The sequence below is a fragment of the Oenanthe melanoleuca genome, chromosome 6 (assembly GCF_029582105.1).
Source record: "Oenanthe melanoleuca isolate GR-GAL-2019-014 chromosome 6, OMel1.0, whole genome shotgun sequence".
Lineage (NCBI taxonomy): Eukaryota > Metazoa > Chordata > Aves > Passeriformes > Muscicapidae > Oenanthe > Oenanthe melanoleuca.
The window spans coordinates 15369345-15383136 of record NC_079340.1 but is presented as its reverse complement, the minus strand read 5'-3'; the positions used below and the strand labels follow the sequence as shown (position 1 = coordinate 15383136).

The following is a 13792-nucleotide window of genomic DNA, read 5'->3' as shown; positions in this document are numbered from 1 at the left end:
TAGGTGAATCTTTCATAAATTGTATCTTGTTTGTTAGAATGTCTTATGAATAATTAACATCAGGTAAAGAAAGGACTATGTGTGTGTAATGTCTATTCAAAGCATAGAATGAATAAACATTACAGCAGACAGAAACAAAACAGTAAGCGCACTCCCCATAATTACATGCAAATAACTATAATTAAGATTTCTTTCTAGAAAAATGTATGCAGTAGTCAGTCAATCTTACCTTTGTGTCCTTTTGGGACCTAGATCCTGGTCTTCAGTAACTACAGCAAAAGGAGCAGCTCCTCCAGCTCCATACACTTAAGATCTTTTATATTCTTTGCCTGTTACATGCATTCTGGTGGCCTGGGTGACTTGATGGACTCCCTGACAGCTACTGGACAATGATCTTGATCTAAAGACTCGTGTATTACTGGATTACAGACTTGACTTAAAACTACACGCATGAGGGCTGAACCCCACTGCAGTGGTGCCATAGGAAACTAAAGTGTGGACTCTTCTCTCCCTTTCCTAGCGGGTGGCAAAGGACTCCCGCGGGAGAGCATCTCGGGCGGTCCCTGCGTGACACAGCTGCACCGGCCAGCGGCTCTGCCTTGGTGGCACTTGAGCCCGTGATCTTACCTCTCGTCCGTCCCGAGGGACAGCCGGGCACCCCACAGCCTTCCTCCAGCGAGCCGGGCGAAGCTGCGCAGCCAGCCAAGGGCTCGGCTGGCCCGGCCGGGCAGCGCGGCCCGTGGGCCGGGCGGGGCGGGCTCGGTGCCGGGGGCGGGGCGGGCATCGCCGGCCGCACAGGCTCCATTTTGCGGTGTGGCTGCGGAGAGAGGCCGGAGGCTCTGCAAGTTCCCCTCAGGTGAGGCGGCCGGGGGGGAGGGAGGAGCCCGCTCGCGTACCCCTCGCCCCAGCCCCGCTGCACCGCCCGGGGACTCGGCCCCAGCCCCGGCCCTGCTCACCATCGCCCGGGGGGCTCGGCCCCAGCCCGGGTGCGGCCGTACTGCACGGAGCCCCCCCGGGCAGCCCTCCCCGAGCCGCGGCCGCCCCGGCTCGGGGCTTGGCAGGTGTGCGGCCGGGAGAGTGCCGCCTGCCCCGGGGAGCCGCACCGGCGGGGCTGCCCTGGCGCTGCGGGGCGAGGGCGAGCTCGGGTGGCCTCGGGAGCAGTGGTACCGGGACACCGGCTACTCGCCTCTGCCGCAGCTCCGGCCGGGGGTTCGCCGGGCCGGCCCGCGGCTGGGGGGCGGGAGGAGCCTGGGGCGATGCGAGCGTGCCCTGAGCGGAGCGGGGCGGCGGCAGGCGGGGCCCTCAGAGCCGGCGGGGCGAGGGGAGGGCTCGGGCCGGGGGTCCCGGTGGAGCCGAGGCGGAGCAGCCGCAGCGGGGACGCTTGCCCGTGTTTGCCGTGAGCTCCCGCCCAGCGCACGGAGCGGCGCGCCCGCTGATGTTTCACCGCGGGTCAGTGCCGCAGCTGACTCACTGCCCGGTTAACCCGCCCCGTGCCCGTCCGGGGACTGCGGGGGCAAACGACAGCCTGACGGAAAAAATCTGCTGTTTTGTTTATAAAAGTAGTTATGTCAAAGCCGCTGTTCAACTTGGGGTGCTTGTGCCAAATTTAAAGTCCAGTTTTTCCTCTGTCGTTGAAAGTTTCGTAACCTGGCTGATGGTCTCGAATCTCCCTGCCCAACTGGTTGGCAACATGCAGGATGGGATGATCTCTACCCCTACTCCCCAAGTCCCTCTGTTAGAAATGTGACTAAAATAAACAGTTACTGTCAGGAAATAGAAATTTCCTCCACAAATGAAGTAATGCTGAGGGATTACACCTGTTCTTATCAAATTACCATTTTACGTGGGATAGCTAGGGTGCTGCTCTTCTCCCAGGAACTAACCCTGTGAGCACTGCAGTGCAGAATGATGGATACAGGTGCTAGGTACAGTCCTGCATGGTTTCTATCCTGGCAAAGGGTACAGCTCCCTCCTGCTGGCACCTCAAAGTGTATCCTGTATTTCAGAACTTTCTGGAGGTTTGAGCCTCTTACCATGCTTAAATGTCTGTCTGACCCTAAATAAGAGTGATAGTTAATTACAAAGTTTAAGATGCTTCCCTTCTGAATTCTGATTGCTATGGTCAAACGTGGGAGAGAAAAACAAGAAAAGTTTTGAGGGTTAATAGCAGAATATTCAAGTGATTTAACAGGTAATTAGCAAGCAGATACCTACTACAAATTCATATATAGTGCTTCAAGTGAAAATACCTTTTTTGTTTCCCTTCCCCAGAATGTCATACCCAGGTTATCCCCCTTCTGATGGCTACCCTGCTTTCCCAGGTTATCCTGTAAGTATGGCTCTTGAATGTGTTGCATTCCAAATGCACTTGTATTCTGTGAATGCCCCTTCTTACTGTGCTCCATGTGTCTGTAAATAGTAGCTGTCCGTTCATGTACCCCGTTCTTTAGTGGTTATGGTCTTTGTTTTCATCTGCATATCTCTGAGGATGACTTTACAGCTGTCACACAAGAATTCCAAGTAGGAAACTTAGTTTTTTTTAATGACAGCCATTGTTCCAGAAAGGTCTTTGGTCTTGTTTGATCGTTTTCTTGAGAGTTTGGTTTTTTAAATTACAGCTGTTTCATCTCAACAATTTTTTTTTTTTTCAAAGTATCTTCTGTAAATAGGAGGCCTTTTACATGTACAGTTAGAGGTAATCTCTGAACCAGTGTGTACCAAATATAGCCATATCACATAGCCATTTCCCAGGATTTACAGAGATGTTGAACAAGCTTCAATGTGACAGCCATCAAGAAGAGCTTGGAACACTTCACTCAAATAGCCCAGCTTTCATATAATATCAAGTAAATATTTTTCTGAGGATAGAGGACACTGTATCTTTATTACCCTATCCACAGGACTGTTCCACCTTCAGCTCACAACTGAATCGACTAAAACTTTGAAGGAAACTTAATGGAAGGCAGAAATGTATCAGTTGTGGCTGATACTGCAGCCTTTTCGATATGCCTGCAATATTTTTCAAATGCTTTTATGGCACAGATCATGGCACTCGTCATACTGTAATTGTGGGAATTTTACCTGTGTTCTGTTTTGTACAGAACCAGACTTAAGCACAGATCTCAGCCTGAATGTCTTTAAGATACTGAAAAGCTATAAATATGTGCAAGATATATTGATATAAATACATGCAATAAATTCTCTGATGATTTTGCTTTACAGTCTACCCCTACTTCTTCTGAAACAAGGCAAACTAAAGACAAACATGTTAGAAATAAGACTATTAACTCCAGAATTTCTTTTTTTCCCTCAAGGTTCTTCTGAACCCTCATGATTTTATTTTACCTTGTAGGTTTTTTTTTTTAACTAGATCTGAATTTTTTTTTTTTTCTTAGCTAGCATCTACAAAATAACCAGCTTCAATGAATTAATTTAAAAGACATTTTAGACTTGTTATCAATGATTTCCTAGTCTCATTGGTGATAACCAATGTGATAACCAATTCAAAAAGCATATGTGAAATTATTCTTTTCTGCAGCACTGGTAGTAATCGGAGCAGAGCTTTTGAGGATCCTAATTTTGGATTTATTAATCTAAATTCCAATAAAATCTTTTTGTTGAGTCAGGCAGAGAAATGTTAGACTGTACCTCTGGGGAAAAGAATATTATATAGCCTGGGCACAGGAATTTTGGGGTAAAAATCTTGGGCAGCCAAACCCAAGGAGAACATTTGACCTAGGCTTTGCTGCTCTGCACTTTATTTCTGTTTTCTGGAGTCAAGAATGAATGCATGTAACGTTTGACTTGTGTTTCTAAAGCTACTGAGTAAAGATGATTCCCAGCAAGTGAGTAATGAGTCCATCCATTATGCTTCATTATGAAGCTGATTTTGAATGCCTGATTTCTAAGCTCCTGTATAGTGACTTTTACCTTACTGGGCTTTCCCTCAGAGATCTAGATCATTCAAGTAAATGTTTCTAATACATTTTAGTGCTAACAGAAACCTTTGTGCTATGGCTGGTAAATCATACATGTAACAAAACAAATATATAGCTGTTGGACTTGTTCTTTTTATTTAAAACCTGTAATAGGTGTTCAGTCTGACTTAGTGATCAAGATTTCGTGATTGAATGTCCATGCTTTATAACCCAGATTCCAAAGGAAATGGGGAAAAAACCCCCAAAAAGTTCTTACCCTGTAACATTTGGAAATACCATTTGTGCAAGAGAGGCAGAAGTTTCAAAGTTACTGTGCTCTTAAAAGTCCTTTAACAGGGGGTTAAAAGGGAGCTCCTAAGAGGAAGCTGAGCTGAGCTCACCTCCTCCCTGTGTGGGATAGAAAGAGCAGCTTTGCAGTGAAGGACCAGGAGTCCCAGTGGCTGACAAGTCAAGCGTGGCTCAGCACTGCGAGTCCTCAGGGAGGAAGGCTAATGACACCTCAGGCTTTAGCAGGAGCACCTCTGGAATACTGTGTCTGGCTGTGGCCTCCTGTTGTGGTACAACAAAGACAAAGAGGAGCATGTCCAGGGAAGGCTGCTTGCCTGGAAGAGCAGGCTAAGCACAGATCTGCTCAGTCTTCTGCTGGGTGAGAAGAAGCAATACAGACATTGGAGCCAACTCTTGTCAGAGGTACATAGTGAAAGGGCAGATAGCAAACACAGGTTGCAATTGCAATTTGGTTTGAGGAAAACATTTTTCTCTAGAAGAATAGTCAAACACTGGAACAGGGGCCCAGAGAGGCTGTGAATTTGCCATTCCTTGTATATACTGAAAACTATCAGGCCTTGCATGAGCCCACCCAACTCCAAAGCTGGCCCTGCTTTGAAGGTGGTTGGGATCACAGGCCATCCAGAGGTGACTTCCACCCTGCAGCACTCTCCGATTCTGTGTCAACATAGGAGATGCATCAGAACATCCAACGAGGAGGACCCCATCCAGGCTTCAGGAATTCTGCTGCTGCTGCTTCAAGCCCTACAGCTAATTGTATCATTCACATTGTTATTATACATGTGGACATTTTGGCAGCTTGGGAGTTTTTGCTCTAATGTGCTGTTAACAGGCATACAGACATCCCATTTTTGTGTTTCAGCCGACAGGACAGGAGTCTGTCTATCCACCAGCTGGTCAGTACACCTATCCTGCTGTTCCTGGAGGATTCCCTCCATCAGGAGGAGGGACCTATCCTGCAGCACCACCAAATGCTGGGTTTCCAGGGGCAGCAGGATATCCTGCCCCAGGGGGCTACCCTGCTTCAGGGTACCCTGCCCAGGCTGGAGGAATGCCAGCTTATCCTGGAGGTAAGATCCTTTGTTAGAGTACCAGTCAGGAGTGATTTCCAGTGCAACCATTCCCTGTGCTTGTTAGAAAGAGAAAAGCAGCTTTGTTCAGGCAGCAGCAGGCAGGCAGCCAGGTTGCCATCCAGCAGTAAATACCTGCATGCTGATGGCAGAGCCTTGGTGGTTCTGGGTCACTGCACAGACATAGAGAAACTGGTCTCTTACGTAGCCCTGCTCAATAACCTGGCTCCTGTTTTGTCAAGAAGTCAAATACAAAATACTAAGTGTGCTAAAGTCTGGTTGTTTTTTTTTCCTCTGGCTCCTCCAGGCCCTGGCTTTGGTGTGCCTCCCACTGGGCCTGGCTTTGGTGGCTATCCACAGCAGCCTCCTGCCCAAAGCTATGCTGGAGGAGGACCAGCACAAATTGCAGGTATGTTATATATAAGAAACTTCAAGCATCCAAGAGACCCCAGGATAAGTAGTAACAAATTAAGCCCTTACCTTTGTTACTTGTAGCTGTTGAGATCTGTATGCTGTGCACCTCCTGCCACCTTTCTTGACCAGGCCACTGGAGGGCTGATGAGAACCAGCTCTGCAGGTGCTACATCCAAAAGGGATGGCTGTCCCTGAATAATGGTCATGATGCAGTGGTTTAGGTGCTTGCCCTTTTTCAAGCTGCAAGTATTTGATGAGAACTGAAATCCAGAGTCCACATTCAATGAGTATCTAGTACTTCTGTTAATTTCAATTGCATTTTTCAGATCTGTGTTTTCATAATGATTCCTGACACACTGGAGAAAGAGGAAATGAGAATGCACACATTTGCTTAAAAGCAGTGTAGTGTTTGTAATGCTTTGAGTGGTCAGTTACTACAGAGATTTTTTTTTTTGTCCTGGAATATATCAGTTGTGTTTTGAAGAAATTCAAAGCAGCAAAACCTTTTTGTTTTATGGTTGCTCTGTTAACTCTGGTACTAAATTGCTATTAAAGTGATAAGCAATGTGCATATTATGAATAGAAACAAAATTCCAGTACAAAAAAATAGTTTTAGCTTTTGTACTACCAGTGCTTTTGATCACAAAATGAGATTCCTTCAATCCTTTTTGCAGCAATGAATTCTGAATATTTACTGTTTACATGCTAGGCATTTTAAAGTGTACATAGCAGCTATTAAAGAGAGCATGGAACACACATTCTTCATTTTGGGCTGAGATCCTTCTAGTTCCCACAACACTAAGTTTAGTATTTTTAGAATTGCCTTGCTAGTGTATGTACCAAAATGCATCTGTGATTGCTTCTTCCTATTATCCCTAAGGGAAGAAATTCAGTTACTGCTTGTGGTAGGTATCATTAGGAAACAGGTTGTGTGCGGTGGTAGGTCTGGCTTTATATTCAGTTTAGATGGCATTTCCATAATAAGAGGAGACCTAATTAATTTTTCCTACCTTGTTCTATATTTTCACTAGGATTTCCTGGTGGACAAGTACCATCCCCAATGCCTGGTCCGGTATGTGCTGGTTTCTCTTCTATAATTAATCTTCTGTGGCTGCTGTAGTTTTAATGGTTTTACAGCTGATTTCCAAAGGTTTAGATTATGTTCTGCATCAGAAGTTTCCATCTACCCTCAGAGTAATGCTGCCCTGATTCTGAGTTAGAGGAAGAAATGGAGAACTAATCAACAGAGTTTGTGACACAACTGATTGCAGAGTTGTGATTTTAATTTGAATTTTTATTGTGTAGATATCTAGTTACATGTGACTCTTATTTTCAGCCTGCTGCAGTGGTTCAGTATACTCAGGGTACAATTCAAGCTGCTCCAAACTTCGATGCTGGAAGGGATGCAGAAATTCTACGCAAAGCTATGAAGGGTTTTGGTAAGTAAGCAATAGAAGCTTTAGTTCCTATTCATCTAACTTCTTAATGCCATTTTGTTGTTTTCTTCAGTTTTTATTTAAATATAGCTCCCCCCAACAAGCTTTTCAAAAGTTACATTTTCAAAGTAGCCTGGGCTATTTAGTAGATGAAGTTACACAGAAAATTTGGTGGACTTAAATAGCAGCCTCTTATTATGTAATTATGCCCAAATGCAATAGTATAAAATGCACAGTTTTGGAGGGACTATATTGCATTTTTACATGACACTGCCCTTCTGTTTCCAAGGAACTGATGAACAGGCCATCATAAATGTTGTTGCTAACCGCTCCAATGATCAAAGGCAAAAAATCAAGGCAGCTTTCAAGACTATGTATGGCAAGGTACGTTCACTAGCTCTTTGAACTGGGAAACAAACCCAAACTTTCAGCTGCTGCTTTGACTGCCTGGTTGCATTTTAGTCATGGGGAATGATTTGGGCATTTTTTAAATGCACTTCTTTTGGTTATATTCCTTATGTATTGGGAGACATCTGGTATTTGACATAGGGCTGTCCTGATATGTGGCAGAAGGAGGGGTGGGGGAAGGCTAGAGTCTGTCTCTGTCCCTGATCACACAAGAAGCTTCTCTTAATACTTGACAGAAAATAACCAAGCTTAAACTGCCCTTGTATTAGTGACTGAAACTACTGCTGAGTTTTATCACACGAACCAGCACTGAATTCTTCTTCACAAGAAACAAACTGAGAAATTATTAAAGATTGGATAGTAAATAAAAATCCAGGTTAATTTAATTTCTTCCCTGTCATTTTTGCAGTGAAAAGTGAAATTTTGTAGCTGTGGATTAGTGAGGAGACAATGGAGAAGAGTTGAGCTGTCAGAGATTTGGACAGAGGGAAGTTCTTAATAAGAAATAAAATAAAGCCTTACAGGAAAATCAGCACAAAGGTAGAAAGGTAGAAATAAGTAATAAAAGTAAGTTCTAAATTGATCTTTCTTCAGTATATAATCTGTATGCCTAACACTCTGCAAAACCCTTTTTGTGTTTATAATTGATCAGGATTTAATTAAAGATCTGAAGTCTGAGTTAAGTGGTAATGTGGAAGAATTGATTCTAGCCCTCTTCATGCCTAGTACCTACTATGATGCCTGGAGTTTACGTCACGCCATGAAGGTATGGTATTCCTGTGAAGGGAATAGTTTAAAACTATCTTCAAATGCTCATCCAAGAATACCTGGTCCCAGCATTGTTGAAAAATCTGCTAGTGTCAAACAAATCCTGGAATTGCAGGGCTTAAAATTCTTTTCTGCTGTGTCCCCCAGTTCCAGACAGTTTCTACAGGATTAGCCAATTCAGGCAAATGTCCATTCAGTAGAGGAGGAAATGCTGGAGGACAGAACCTTGTTCTCTATCACTTGGGCATACTTTTTGCTAGAACCTAGAAATGGCCAGGGTGCTGTTAAAACCATAACCACTGCTTAAACTAAAGGTATATACCTTTCCTTACTATGAGCAAACCTTTGTTAGTGAAAGGTATTTTTGGATTATCCCTTTTTTCCCCAAAAAAGACAGAATAATAAGAAAAAGAAAAAATAATTTCTTAAAGTCAGATGATGGATGTATCTGTTGAAATATACAGACAGCATTTAGAGATTAGATGAGCTAGTTTAAACTTTTCAAACATCCAGTACATCCAGTTTACTGGAATGTCTTGCTTGAGCTGCAGCAGCTAGCAGGTGGTTGATAGTGGAAGTGAGTAACTTAACCCATTTATGAATGCACACCTTCTGGAGAATGTGGAGCTTAAATGAAGATCTACATTTAATGAGGAATAGCCACTCAATTATATTCATAATATTAGATTACCTTGAAGTCTCACATGTATCTCCTCTCCTATCTAATCCTTCCCTGAATTGAGATGCTCATGCCAGTAAGATTCCCCTGTACACAGAAATCACAATTAATTTTTTTTCTGGGGAGGGAAGCATCTATGAAAAGTTCCACATTGTGGAAGCAGCCACATTTGGATAGGAAATACACTTGGGTACTGACCAAAACAGAATTTACAAGTGTAACTTAGACTTGAATGATTATCATAAGGCTCTACCTTCCTTTGCTAAATTTCCAGATTAAGGTTGCCAAATGATTTCCTTCCTTAACCATTTTCCATTTAACTTTGGCCAGTGTCACTGATGTGGATGTATAGTTTTGGGGTATTTCTCTGAACTGGTGCAGAATGGCATGTTTGAAGAATCTTCATTCCATTTTAAGTATACAGTAGACTTGGTGCTTTCACATTGCAGGGATACTGTTCTTCCAATCTAGATTGTATTAAGTTTTGAAATACCAGATGATTGCCTTATTTCACAGTTGAAGAAAACTGCATAGGTAGTGCTCTGTAGTTATGCCTTTGTTTTCTCTGCCCACAGGGAGCAGGCACTCAGGAGAGTGTGTTGATCGAGATCCTTTGCACAAGGACAAACCAAGAAATACGCGAAATAGTGAACTGCTATAAATCAGAATTTGGAAGGGACATTGAACAAGACATCAGATCAGACACTTCAGGACACTTTGAACGATTACTTGTATCTATGTGCCAAGTGAGCTTTAATTTTTAATTTTTAATTAAATAAGATAACAGTGTACAGTCTGATGTGATAAGTCATAATGGCTCCACAAATAGCCTGTGTGTGCTTAGCAAGAGGCAGGTTTTTAAGCAATTAGCCCATGGTCATTAATTTATCCCCTAAAATATGGCACTTCAGCCCTTCCTCAAGAGATGTTTCTTATCTACAAATCCATGATGAATTGTGTGGCCTAATTGAGCACCCTAAATTAATAGCAGAATTTATGTGGAAATGTTGTGCAGATGAAACCAAGTGGTTCCCTAAAACAGTGTCCTACACTGCTGTTAAAGCAAGATGCTTTTATTTTTTGCATATGTTAACAAAGCAATCTGGGTGAAGCTGATTGGATAACCTCTGTGGTATGTAGAATGCTTGTGAGAATCCCTACAAACAAGACCTGCCACAGGGCAAAACCTCCCCCCCTTTACTCCCATAGCCTGCCTTCTCTTTACATCACCAGAATTAGGGAGGTGCTGCTATTGAACTCAGATGACCACTGGAGCTTGTTTATCCCATATATTTTACTAGGGCTCATTTTGTGTTGAAGAATAACTTGCAATTACTCATATTTAGGAAGAAATATGTAACTAATTCAACTTCACACATTTCTCTGATCAATTTGCCTATTTCTGTTAGAATTTCTTTGACACTTCACTATCTCATTGGCTTCTTCCTTTGTGAGGGATCAGCTGTGCTCTAGATATTTGGTTAAAAGTCAAAATCCACAAGAAAGCAAACCTGAAGAAGCTCATGCTGCTAGTTTTTATTTTGATAAATCCAGTAGTTTACAATAACTGACAACCACATAATTTAAGTAGTATATTAACCTCTATAGATACAACAGTATTGAAGAGAATGTATTCAGCCTACTCAGCCAGTATGTTTAGCAGTATCCATCCATGCACTGGGCAGCAAAATGCCAAAACAACCACCAAAGCACATAAAATGTCATATAAGCCCTACTGACACAAGTGTGGTAAGTGCTTTCTGGAGACATTCTTACTTGAAATGGGCAACTTCTAAATAAAATAGGAGGGAAACCTGAGATATTTCAGGTGTGCATATTCAGTAAGATAATTCATTAGTTCGTTTGGGAAGAGTCTTTGCAACTTGAAGCCTAGAAACAAACAAATCAAGAGAAAGCTTACATTATTAAGTAAAATAGAGAATTAAGTACAGTACTTAATTAGAACTATGAGATGGTTTGTAGGGGTGAAGTTATCTGAGTCAGTGTATCTGCAGTTTAAAGCATGTCCTACAGATAAGGTTCTGAGCCACTTTTGTATTTGTTTCCTATAAAGAATATTAAACCAAAGAGAAGTTTTAAAGCAATGTAATGTATTTCCGACTATTTCTCTTTCTGCTTCAAGCTTTGAAGATACATGCCTGGGGTCTATATACACTGCAAGCAGTTAAATCATAGTTTTCTCTGTGAAATTTCATGTGAAATCTGTTCTCTTTGCATTAAGGGTAATCGTGATGAGAATCAAACTGTGGATTATCAAAAAGCTCAAGAAGATGCTCAGCGTCTGTACCAAGCAGGTGAAGGAAAACTTGGGACTGATGAATCTTGCTTTAATATGGTTCTGGCAAGCAGAAGTTTTCCCCAACTGAAAGCAACAGTTGAGGCATACTCCAGGGTAGGAGTTCTTCACTGATTTCAAATAAGTTTGGTCAATGTATTTTAAATTAAGGTTCCAGTTGCTACTGCATTTTGTCATCCACATGTTAATCTCATTTATTTGTAGATTGCTAATCGTGATTTATTAAGCAGCATTGACCGAGAATTTTCTGGAAATGTGGAACGTGGTTTGAAGACTATTGGTAAGTTATATTTTCTTCCCTCCCCCCTTATTCTTTAGGAATTAAATCTAAATGTAACTAAAGAAAAATCCAATTCAGCACTGGCCATATGGCAAATGATCACATAATCAGAGACTCTGCTAGAATAGAAGTAGCTCCAATTATTCACATGATTCATCTTGCACTTAAATGAAGAAAATAAGCATCCATCATGAAGAATTCCATTTCAAATAAGAAAAGGCCACATAGAAACTACTTGTCACTTCTCTGGGAAGGCAGGCAAATGCACAGAACCAAGGGCCACTGGTTAGAGCTTGTAGCTGTATAATTCAGAGCTCTGCAAAAAGGGGGTACCAGTGTCACAGAGCTGTGACTGGGTATGCAGCTCCTCAGCAGAGACAGCTGAGCCACCCACACAGATAACCTCAGAGCCAACATGAACCTAGTGAAGGCACAGTTTCCTTTCCACCCCCTTCCCCACCACCATCTACCCCAAAAAGCTGTGGTTAAGGACAAGCTTAGCAAAATAGAAGATGTTGGTTTGAATTCACTTTTTCCTACTGACTTGTTATAGTAATGCAGTTCAACACAATTCAGCACAATTAACTGATAGTGAAAATCAGTAATATTTAGTAGTAAATCTGTAGACACCAGTCATATCTGTGCTTCCCCAAATGACAGCAATTCTGCAGCCATAATGGATAAGCAAAAACTTCCCAGAATAGATTCTACTCAAGAGTTTAATAGGAGAAATTCAGGTCTGAGAGTCGGAAGAATAATGGCTTGTGTCTACCTGGAACAAGATCTATTCTATAACTACAAGAGTTACAGAACTATTAGAGAACTTTCTGCATTTGTACTTTTCTTAGTGAGATTCTAGCAATGGAACATGAGTAAAATACCTTGTGTCCCAATCTCAGCTATCCATGGAGAAGAACTGTTTTTGATTACCTTTTTGAGAATTAATATTTCAGAGTTTTGAAAAGCACTTCCAAAGGAGTTAACTGCTACTAACCATAAGTTTTTGTGTGAAGAAATAACTAATTTGGTCAACTTAAAAATAAACTTAGCTCTATAAACAGGTCTCATTATTCACAGTAACTTGTTCTTCACTAAGACCAAGTTCTAACTGTCTACAGCAAAAATCCTGCCATGTTGATCCTGCCAAGTATCACTATACAGCATACATTACTGAAACTAATCCTAACAATATACTTTATTGCAGTGCAATGTGCTTTAAACCGCCCAGCCTTTTTTGCAGAAAGACTTTATTATTCTATGAAAGGAGCTGGCACAGATGATTCTACCCTCATCAGAATTGTGGTCACTCGCAGTGAGGTAAGAAATTTTCTCCTGTGTACCAGTCACATGCAGCAGAAAGCCATCTACCCAAACCAGCTTGTCACTTAGTCCTCCTTTCACAGGTGTAAAATCATGTACTTCATAAAGCTTTTATGGGGCTCATCTTTAGATGCATGTGTTAATTAGCTATAAAGCCAGCTTTCGTGTAGTAATTTAATTAACTCTGCCTAGATAGCAGTAACTGCTTGTTTCCCTTTTTAACTGTTGTTGCCCATCTACATAGCAGCAAGTGAGCACCTCCAGGTGAGAAGTTCACCTGTTCAGAGTTAGGACAGCACAATCTTAACAAAGCATTGAACAACTGCTGCACTCTGCTTTGGGAGCCGCTCCTCTGTCCCTGGGGGGACCAGCTGCCTCATTGACTGCACGGGGTTGATCATTGCACATCTCACCCTTGGCATGTGTTCTCGAGTTCGCAAGGGAGGAGGTGTGGGGTGACTGTCTAGGATTTAAATCATACACTGTGGTTGAGTTCTCTGCTTTTTTTTGTCTTTGCATAGATTGACCTCGTGCAAATTAAACAGATGTTCACACAGATGTATCAGAAAACATTGGCTACAATGATAGCAAGTGATACAAGCGGTGATTACCGGAAGTTGCTGCTGGCAATTGTTGGGCAATAGAAGAGGATCTTCTGGTTGGTTTGTTTGTTTGTTTGTTTTTAAACAAACTGAAGGACGTGAAACATGCTTTAAGCAGATACTAACTATCCTTGTAAAAGAATAATTTTAAAGGTTGCATAATCAAATATGCCTTCTTGATGATTCAGTAAGCTTTCTGCACTTACAATGCCTTAATATACAGTACATAATATTCTATATTGTATAATAAAAGATATATCTTGTCTATTAGA

The 13792-nt window shown here is 42.1% G+C and overlaps 3 protein-coding genes across 6 annotated transcripts in view; 1 reads left to right on the top strand and 2 right to left on the bottom strand.

The window, feature by feature from the left end:
* Nucleotides 1-818, bottom strand: part of LOC130255059 (potassium/sodium hyperpolarization-activated cyclic nucleotide-gated channel 2-like) — a 27615-nt gene extending 26797 nt beyond the window's left edge. The window contains exon 1 of the mRNA XM_056495332.1: nucleotides 628-818. Within this exon, the coding sequence (XP_056351307.1) occupies nucleotides 628-805 (178 nt within the window). The 5' untranslated portion in view covers nucleotides 806-818. The remainder of the gene's footprint in view (nucleotides 1-627) is intronic.
* On the top strand, nucleotides 745-13792 carry ANXA7 (annexin A7). Its single transcript, XM_056495330.1, has 13 exons — nucleotides 745-856; nucleotides 2272-2329; nucleotides 5089-5296; nucleotides 5604-5705; nucleotides 6742-6782; nucleotides 7047-7149; nucleotides 7436-7530; nucleotides 8207-8320; nucleotides 9577-9747; nucleotides 11244-11414; nucleotides 11523-11598; nucleotides 12803-12915; nucleotides 13440-13792. The coding sequence occupies exons 2-13, from the start codon at nucleotides 2273-2275 to the stop codon at nucleotides 13560-13562; spliced, it is 1374 nt and encodes a 457-aa protein (XP_056351305.1). The 5' UTR covers nucleotides 745-856; nucleotide 2272; the 3' UTR covers nucleotides 13563-13792.
* Nucleotides 9761-13792, bottom strand: part of PPP3CB (protein phosphatase 3 catalytic subunit beta) — a 47671-nt gene continuing 43639 nt past the window's right edge. For 3 of the 4 annotated variants that reach the window (XR_008840854.1, XR_008840853.1, XM_056495329.1), the window contains one exon: nucleotides 9761-10891. The gene's annotated coding sequence lies outside the window, so the exon portion shown is untranslated. The remainder of the gene's footprint in view (nucleotides 10892-13792) is intronic. The other variant, XM_056495328.1, reaches the window with a different exon arrangement.

Bases quoted from the DNA above. Each gene is read 5' to 3' on its own strand.
- ANXA7 (XM_056495330.1), top strand. From the start codon at position 2,273: ATGTCATACCCAGGTTATCCCCCTTCTGATGGCTACCCTGCTTTCCCA. The intron at 2,330-5,088 runs GTAAGTATGGCT...TTTGTGTTTCAG, and splicing joins CTGCTTTCCCAGGTTATCCT to CCGACAGGACAGGAGTCTGT. The intron at 11,415-11,522 runs GTAGGAGTTCTT...ATTTATTTGTAG, and splicing joins CAGTTGAGGCATACTCCAGG to ATTGCTAATCGTGATTTATT.